Source organism: Rattus norvegicus, chromosome 10 (assembly GCF_036323735.1).
Source record: "Rattus norvegicus strain BN/NHsdMcwi chromosome 10, GRCr8, whole genome shotgun sequence".
Classification (NCBI taxonomy): domain Eukaryota; kingdom Metazoa; phylum Chordata; class Mammalia; order Rodentia; family Muridae; genus Rattus; species Rattus norvegicus.
In genome coordinates, this window is record NC_086028.1 from 42,860,123 (window position 1) to 42,868,672 (window position 8,550).

Genomic DNA, 8,550 nt, shown 5'->3' on the forward strand with positions numbered 1-8,550 from the left:
AGAGAGTTTCAGAAAGTCTGCACCCAGGTCAAGAGGTCTAAAGTAAACATATCATATTATCCCCATGGAGTCTAATTGTGCAGATGGGGAGCAAGGCCACTATGGGTTTGTGGGCTCTGAGTTCTGGCTCAGCTCTTTGATGGCATGAAGACAGTCTGGGGTCTAGATGAAACTTCCCCTCCTCAGTCACTCCATCTTCCTGCCTGGATCCCTGCACCCTCGACACCATGCCAATAGCATGCTGACCAACCGATGCAACCTATGGCCCTGGCGGCTTTCAGGGTTTTTTTTTTTTTTTTTTTTTTTTTTTTTGGAGCTGGGGACCGAAGCCAGGGCCTTGCGCTTCCTAGGCAAGCGCTCTACCACTGAGCTAAATCCCCAGCCCTGGCTTTCGGGTTTTTATGCCTAGAAATGTCTTTGTTGTGAGAAGTCTACTTTCAGTTTCACATTACTGGAAGTTCCTGTACTGCATTGTTGAGTGTTCCCCTCCGTCCAGTTGGCTGGATTCCTGTGAGGGCAGAGCAGCAGTTAGGGATAAATCTCAGAGCTCTGTGTACACAGTACAGCACACTTGGACTTCCAAGCAAAGACGGATCTGTACATGTATGTGTGTACCTGCTGTGCCTGGTGCCGAGGGAAGCTCTTCGCCGGACTGGACTCTTCCACCGGAAATCGCCTTTTCTCAAAGGAGCTGGTGAGCTGATATATATATGCTTTTAAAAAATTAACATAGGTTTACAAACAGGATTATAGGTGTGGGGGTGGAAGTGCAGGCAAGCTTGATGGGCTTGGGGATGCCATGGGCTTAGGCCGAGAGGCAGGATGGGTGGAGGACAGCTAAAAGCCATTCAGAGAACTTCACATCTGGGATAGTTTTAGGAAGCAGTCATATCCAGGCTATGGAAACGACAGGGATATTTGATGGATAGGGGTTGCACTGGAAGTCACCTGACACCAGACTATCTAATGTGCATATTAGATATCTAATATCTAATCTGTCTTTTACCTGGAAGACAAGTAACATTATCTGAGCACAAACTCAGGAGTCCATGTGTCTCCCTGAACTCATTCCTCCACCAAACTGTAGGCTTGTCCCTGGTGAAGGCACTGGACACGCTTGGTGACTTGAATGCAGTCTCCAGGCCCCACGTGGCAGAGGGAGAGAACCAACTCTCACAGGGTATTTTACCCCCGCCTGTGCACCCCATCCCCATACACACGCACAATAAATAAAATGTAATTTTAAAGAATTTCATTAATATCCCAAAGGGTTGTCTTTTCTTCACCATTTGCTGGTTTTTTTTTGTTTTTTGTTTTTTTATTTTTCAATTAAGATTTTACTTTTAAAGAGAAGTTTTAGTTCCACAGAGGAAAAAGAAAAGGTAGTGACTTATACTGCTGCCCTCCACATGCCTGGTCTCTCTCACCCATCACCAGTATCCCCCACCAGAATGATGAACTATCTCTGACGCTCTGTGTTCAGACAAGGTCCAAAGACTGTATGACTGTTTCCCCCAGGTCCTGTGCATCCGAGATGCATCTCAGCAAACACCCAGTTATGGTGTCACACACGTATTTCCACTACCTTCTACCCTGTCTTTTCACTTGGGCCCCTACAACTCGTGGCAGCCACTGTCTTGTTTTTTTTTTTTTTTTGTTTTTTTTGTTTTTTTGTTGTTGTTGTTGTTTCCATAATTTTGCTGTCTACGGAGGGTCACTCAGCGTGTGTGACATGCTGCCAGAGTCGTGTTGCCTCTGCAGTCTTTTCGTGGCTTAACAGTTCGGCTCTTGTACTTCTGAACAGTATGTGGTGGTCTCGGAGATTCCGTAACTGTTTAGTTCATTCAGCCTACAAAGGGCACCCTGGCTACTTCCAAAGGTTTGGGATTATGAATAAACCCTTTGGAAACATTCGGGTGCAGGTTTGTGTGGGAACAAACACAGGACTGTCAAGAAGCACGCATGTTGACTGTGTTTAATTTAGTGCTGAAGAAACGGCCATGCCTGCGGCCCCCGTGGCTGCTGCCACCACTGCTGCTCCTGCAGCTGCTTGCTGCTGCCCCAGCCAAGGCCGAAGCAAAGGAAGAGTCGGAGGAATCAGATGAGGACGTGGGATTCGGACTCTTTGACTAACTCCCTCACACCAAGTCAGCCTGATTAATTTGAGAAAGATGGAAATAAAGGCTTACTTCTCTTAAAAAAAAAAAAAGGAAAGGAAAGAAAGAGAGAAAGAAAGAAACTGCCATGCAGTCTTCCAAAGAGAGAAGATTCTTTTATTTTTTCATATTCATTCATTCATTCATTCATTCATTCATTTTTGATAGTGTGCCTCTGGTTAGCCCTGGCTGTCTTGGAACTTACTCTATAGACCAGGCTAACCTCAGACCCAGAAGTCTGCCTGCCTCTGCCTCCCGAGTGCTGGGATTAAAGGTGTCACCAGCACTGCCTGGTGCTGTTTGTTCTTACTATTCAGTTTCAAGAGCTCTTCATACATCTTTGGGTCACAGTCATTTTATTGGATGTGACCTTTGCAACTGTTTTCTCGCAATCTGTGATTATCTTGTCCGTGCCCTGGTACCACAGTCTTTTATAGAGAAGTAGTAGGGTTTATATCTCAGGTTTATTTCATTTTTTTTAGCCATATATATGTGTGTTTGTCCTCGTGCGGATTTGTGCATGTGAGTGCAGGTGCCGCCAGAGTCCAGAAGAGGGCGTCAGGTCCCCTGGAGCTGTAGCCATGGTGATTCTGAGCCACTTGATCTGGATAGTGGGCATTGAACGTGGTTCCACATGAGAGCAGCAAGCACCCTTACTGACTTGCTGGGTGGTCTCTCCAGTGGGACTCGGTTTTACATGGTTGTGTTTGTTTCCTCCCTCCTTCAGCAACCCACACTGCCTTACAACTTTGTAGTAAGCTGCGACTGTTGTGTCTATGTGGCCGTGGGGATTGAACCTTGGACCCAGGGCAAGCTAGGTAAACCGAGTGCCTGTGCGTTAGACCCTCACTCTCAAAGTCAGGGACTGTCATAGCACAAATGGGCTGCAGTGTGTGTGTGGCATTTCTCCTTTTGCTTATTAAGTGGTGCTGTGCCCTAACTTTTCTTTTTTCAAAATAATCAAAATTTAAAAAGATGAAAAATGATATAGTCTAGAAAGTTTGACTTGAGAAATCAGATTTTGCAGTTAATGAACAACCTTTTGAGAGAGCAAAGCAGCCAAGTCCTAGAAACATTAATGAATTGAGCAGGCAAATGTTCCCAGACCTGGGGTTAAGTTTGGAGAGCAGCTTCTGCCCTACCTGCAGAGTTGAGGGCTTCCATGATGTCCTAACCTTTGACCTTCTTTCCCACTTCTGCCTTCCCTCCAGTGTCCTGTGCACTTACAGCCATGGGTCAGTCTTCTTCTAAACCTGATGCAAAGGCCCATAATATGGCCTCCAGCTTTAATGAGTTCTTCAAGAGTTTCAAAATGGAAAGTAAAATCCTTTCTGAGGAGACCATCAATTCAATTCAGTCGTGTGTGCAAGAAGGAGACATACAGAAGGGAATTTCTATAATCAATGCTGCCTTGGCAGACATTGAGAAGGCCCCCCTGAACATCGCAGTGACAGGGGAGACGGGGGCAGGAAAGTCCACTTTCATTAATGCCCTGAGGGGAGTAGGGCATGAAGAGAGTGAGTCAGCTAAGATTGGAGCAGTGGAGACAACCATGGATAAGTTCCCTAAGTTCCCTAACGTGACCATCTGGGACCTCCCTGGGGTCGGGACATGTAACTTCAAACCAGAAGAATATCTGAAGAAGCTGCGGTTCCAGGAGTATGACTTCTTCCTTATCATCTCAGCTACTCGCTTTAGAGAGAATGATGCCCAGCTGGCCAAAGCAATCAAAAAAATGAAAAAGAACTTCTATTTTGTTCGAACAAAAATTGACAGTGATTTGTGGAATCAGAAGAAGTGTAAACCCAAGTCCTACAATAAGGAAAAAATCCTGGAGGAAATTCGCAAAGACTGTGTGGAGAAGCTGCAGAACGCTCGGGTGGCCTCTGCTCGCGTCTTCTTAGTCTCCAGCGTTGAGGTAGCACAGTTTGACTTTCCTGAGCTGGAGTCCACCCTTTTGGAAGAGCTGCCAGCGCACAAGCGTCATGTCTTCATGCAGTGCCTCCCTAGCATTACCGAGAGGGCTATTGACCGCAGGAGAGATGCCCTGAGACAGAAGATCTGGTTGGAGGCTCTGAAGTATGGCGCGTCGGCCACCATCCCCATGATGTGTTTCTTCAATGATGACATCGAGGAGCTTGAGAAGATCCTGACCCACTACAGGGGTAGCTTTGGGCTGGATGACGAGTCGCTGAAAAACATGGCCAGTGAGTGGTCCATGTCTGTGGAGGAGCTGAAGTCCTTCATTAACTCACCCCATTTGCTGTCATGTGAGATGAATGAATCTGTGTCAGACAAGATGGTGAAAATCATGGAGAAAATTTTTGCTGTCACTGGTGGACTCATAGCCACTGGCCTTTACTTTAGAAAGAGTTACTACATGCAAAATTATTTTCTTGACACAGTGTCCGAGGATGCTAAAATTCTACTTAAGAAAAAAGTCTTTTTGCAGGGCAGTGAGGACTCTGAGTAAGGCTCTAACGATGGAGAGGATGAGGCAGCTGGCCTGGGACTTAGGTGACTGTACTGTTTTCAGGACACTGGAGAGACGACTTAGGGTGTTCTGAAGCACCCTAGCCAGGCTGCGATGTCTCTTAGGCTTTGTGACCCTTGGGAAAGTAGAGGTATCAGAATTATGTCACATGGTGGTAATGTCACGCCCAGCATGAGTCTTGGACAATGTGCCAGTACAAACCTTCTGGGCACAGAGTTTCCAGAAATGATTTTGTTTTGTTTTTAGATAGGATTTTTCTATAACTCTCCTGGATCTTCTCCTCTTCAGAAGTAGATCAGGCTGGCCTCGAACTCAGACAGAAATTCTCCTGCCTCTTGAGTTCTGGGATTAAAGGTATACACTACCATTCCTGGAAGAAATGATTAAACAAAATGCATATCTCCACCATGTGACTTGGCTTTGTGCCCCTCTGCTGAGAGCGCACCCCGGCTGACAGACATCATAGTTCCCTTTTATGGCTGTCATATATATGGTTCACATAACAGAGTGTAACAGAAAACAAAGAGGAGCCATCGCCTGAGTCTCAGTGTGTGCGGCATTTCTGCAGAGGTGTCATTACACAAGACAAGGACGCAGTCTGAGGTTTGCACACTTGAGAGTCCTCACTTGTTAACAGAGGACGCTTCGTGCAAGAATCATGAGGTTAGGAAATTAGAGGAAAGGCACTAGTGATCCAAGAGGAGACCCCCAAAATACAGAAGTGTCTTTTTTTTTTTTTTTTGGTTCTTTTTTTCGGAGCTGGGGACTGAACCAAAGGCCTTGCGCTTGCTAGGCAAGCGCTCTACCACTGAGCTAAATCCCCAACCCCCAGAAGTGTCTTAATCATGCACAAAGATACTCAGTCTCTCATCCAGAGGCTGAAATGTAAATTAGCAGCTGTGCTACTTTGAGGAAGTTGAATTTGCAAGTGAGATTGTAGATAAGCAATTTCTGTGGTGCGTTGTTGCGGTCAACACAAAAATCGTGACACAGCCCGTGGTGTGGGCAGTGGTATGACCTCTGTGGAAATTACACACGCAGTTACTCTTTGACTCTCTTTAAACATGGCGAAACAGTGCAAACAGGTATACTGTGTTTTGGGTTATTAACTGTGAGACTTTAAGGTTGATTGCATCTAGGGATTGGAGAGATGACTCAGAGGTTTAAGAGCACATACTATCCTCTTGTAGGACTAGAGTTTCGTTCCCAGCACCATTGCCAGCCAGCTCACAATCTCCTGTAACTCCAGCTCCAGGGCAATCTGATGCCCTCTTCTGGCTACCAAGAACACCTGCACTCACAAGCACATACACACAGAGACACACAATTCAACGTGAAAGCAACTCCTTCAGAAACATGGACAAGCCTATAAACAATTCGAATGTTCCTTGATAGGGGGTGGAGCACCCAGGCTGCTGCCTGACAACCAGACAGAAGATGAGGGATAGCACCTACGTCTCTGTAGTCTCCTTTTTAGATGCAGAGCCCTAGATGTAGACTCAGTGTGCGCCGTGAGCCACTGCTAATCTATGTAAGTTCAAGAGTAAAGGACATTTTGGTACATATCCTAAGGAATGCAATTCGATTATTTTTAGGTAGAGTTGTAGGGCTGCACAGAGGAGTAGAACAAACAGTAGATTTTACTGAATATGCGGCACAACTGGGGCTGTGCCAAGGGAAGTGGGACACAGCTTGAGACTGTTTCTGCTGAACAAATGAACACGGGACTGATTTGAGATCCATGTGTGTGACAAGTGTGGGGGAAACCAAAATGTTAGATAAAACCAACAATGCCATAGTAAAACTAAGATGGCATGGCTAACTCTGAAGTACAGTGAGGAAACCGCGAGAGGAAATCAGTGCACCGCTCACTGTCATCGAAGTGTTTGGCTTGCCTTACTTGTATAGATTATACAGTAAAATAAAGGTTGAAGGGAGGGGCTAGGGAGATGGCTCAGTGGTTAAGAGCACTGGTTGCTCTTCCAGAGGTCCTGAGCTCAATTCCCAGCAACCACAGGGTGGCTCACAACCATCTGTAATGGGATCTGATGACCTCTTCTGGTGTGCAGGGGTATATGCAGCTAGAGCATTCATAAACATAAAATTAAAAAAAATTTAAAGTTGAAAATTTCTCTCTTTCCTTTTGTCTGTCTGTCTGTCTATCTGTCTGTCTTTCTTTCCTTTCTTTTCTTTTTTTGAGACAGGGTCTCACTGTGTAGACTTGGCTGTCCTGGAACTCCTCGAACTCACAGGCCTGTGTCTGCCTCCTGAGTGCTGGGATTAAAGCTGCCACTACCCTGACAAAGGGAGGTTTTACCTTGTATGAAATTTCCGTCAATAATTTGGACTGTACAGACCCCCGAAGGGGAAAAATAAAAAAAGAAATTAAAAAGGAGGCCATGACTGCTCCTAGGTATGGCAGAGGAGAAGGTTTATTGTAGACATGACAGAGAGCAGAGCCAGAAAGGGACATCTAGGAGAGTCCAGAGTGAACATGACCCTGAGCTGGACCATGTGAGGACAGTGGGGAGGGGAGAGAGGAGAGTTAGGAGACCAGGAGACCAAAAGGCCAGGAGGGTAAAGGATAGACAAAAAGACTGGATTACCAGTTGTTTTTATATAGGGAAGGGCAGTTATACCATGACGCAGGTGTGGACTGAGGGATGCTGGGAGAACCTGGCAGCCAGGTTCACTTTGACTTGTTAAATAGGTACTTCACTTAGTTAGCCATTGGTCCCAGGTTTGAGACCTTCTCCCCACCCCCACCCATGCACTGTTTGTTCAATGTAAATCATTTGGGTTCATGACTCTCTCTATATATATTTTCCATAGCTAATCACAAATACTGTCTTTCAAGGTCTAGATGACCCCACCCCTGATGAACCCTAGCCCAGAGGACCACACCCTTAAGGATTCAGCCAATGATAACTTTGCAGAAGGAAAGACACAATTAAAATATTAGCACTTTGCAGAGCTTAAAGAACAAACTTAGATGTGTATCCACCAAACCCTGTATTTTTTTTAAAATTTTTTTCTGATGTCAACTATGTCTCAATAAAGTTCAAGAAAATGGAAATGGGTCTAGACGGTGATTCGTTGCTTGTCTGTTAGCTTTCTGTTGGGGTCCCTGGTAGTATGGGTCACCAGAGATAGAGGTTGACAGGGCTGTGGTCACCACAAATGGAGGTAGGCCCTCCGGGGTGAGGCCACCAGGGATGGAGTCACCAGGTATTGCAGTACTCAGGGTTGGAGGTTCTCAGGGGTGGGCTACTTAGGAGTGGGGTCCTCAGGGCTAGGGATCATCAGGGGTGGGAGTTCTTATGGGTGGGGTTGTATTAATCTCAACAAACAATATTTGCTTTGTGATTAACTATGAAAAACGCACAGAGACATCAGCCCAGCAGTCTAGAGTGAACACTGCATGGTTCTCCATGGGAGACCTTGTAAGGATCTGGAACGATCTAAACATTCCTTTAACTCTGTAGCAAATCAGCAAGCATCTTCAGACCCCGCTCTATGGAAAGATGGTGGCCTGACTCCGGGCCTGTCTGGTAGTGCTGTCCCCAGTGCTCTAAGCACAAAATGCCACCCTCTCTCCCTGCACGTCCAAAGGGTTTTCTTTTCTATTTTTTTTTTTTGTATTTTTGACTACATTTTATTCATTTATTTTCCCTCCCTGTGGGGAGCACAAATGTGTGCCATCACCCACATTCAGAGAACAACTCTGGAACTGTTGGGTTGTTTTTTTTGGGGGGGGGCGTTATTTTTGTCTCTGTGTGGGACCCAGGAATTGAACTCAGGTCGTCAGGCCTGACAGCTTTTACCCCGAGCTAGGGATCTGTCCATCATTCCTGTACCCTGAGCCTTCTCCTTGGCCTTCAAAGGCTTCTCACTGGCCAA

At 45.9% G+C, this 8,550-nt stretch overlaps 1 protein-coding gene across 1 annotated transcript; it reads left to right on the top strand.

The window, feature by feature from the left end:
- Positions 1 to 7,726, top strand: Igtpl1 (interferon gamma induced GTPase like 1). The gene is made up of 2 exons (XM_006246415.5): positions 1 to 694; positions 3,368 to 7,726. Exon 2 carries the CDS (start codon positions 3,388 to 3,390, stop codon positions 4,627 to 4,629), a length of 1,242 nt encoding a protein of 413 aa, XP_006246477.3. The 5' UTR covers positions 1 to 694; positions 3,368 to 3,387; the 3' UTR covers positions 4,630 to 7,726.
- Positions 7,727 to 8,550: the final 824 nt, after the last annotated feature.

What these genes read in the sequence shown, in the direction of transcription:
- Igtpl1 (XM_006246415.5), top strand. Translation starts at nt 3,388, where the DNA reads ATGGGTCAGTCTTCTTCTAAACCTGATGCAAAGGCCCATAATATGGCC.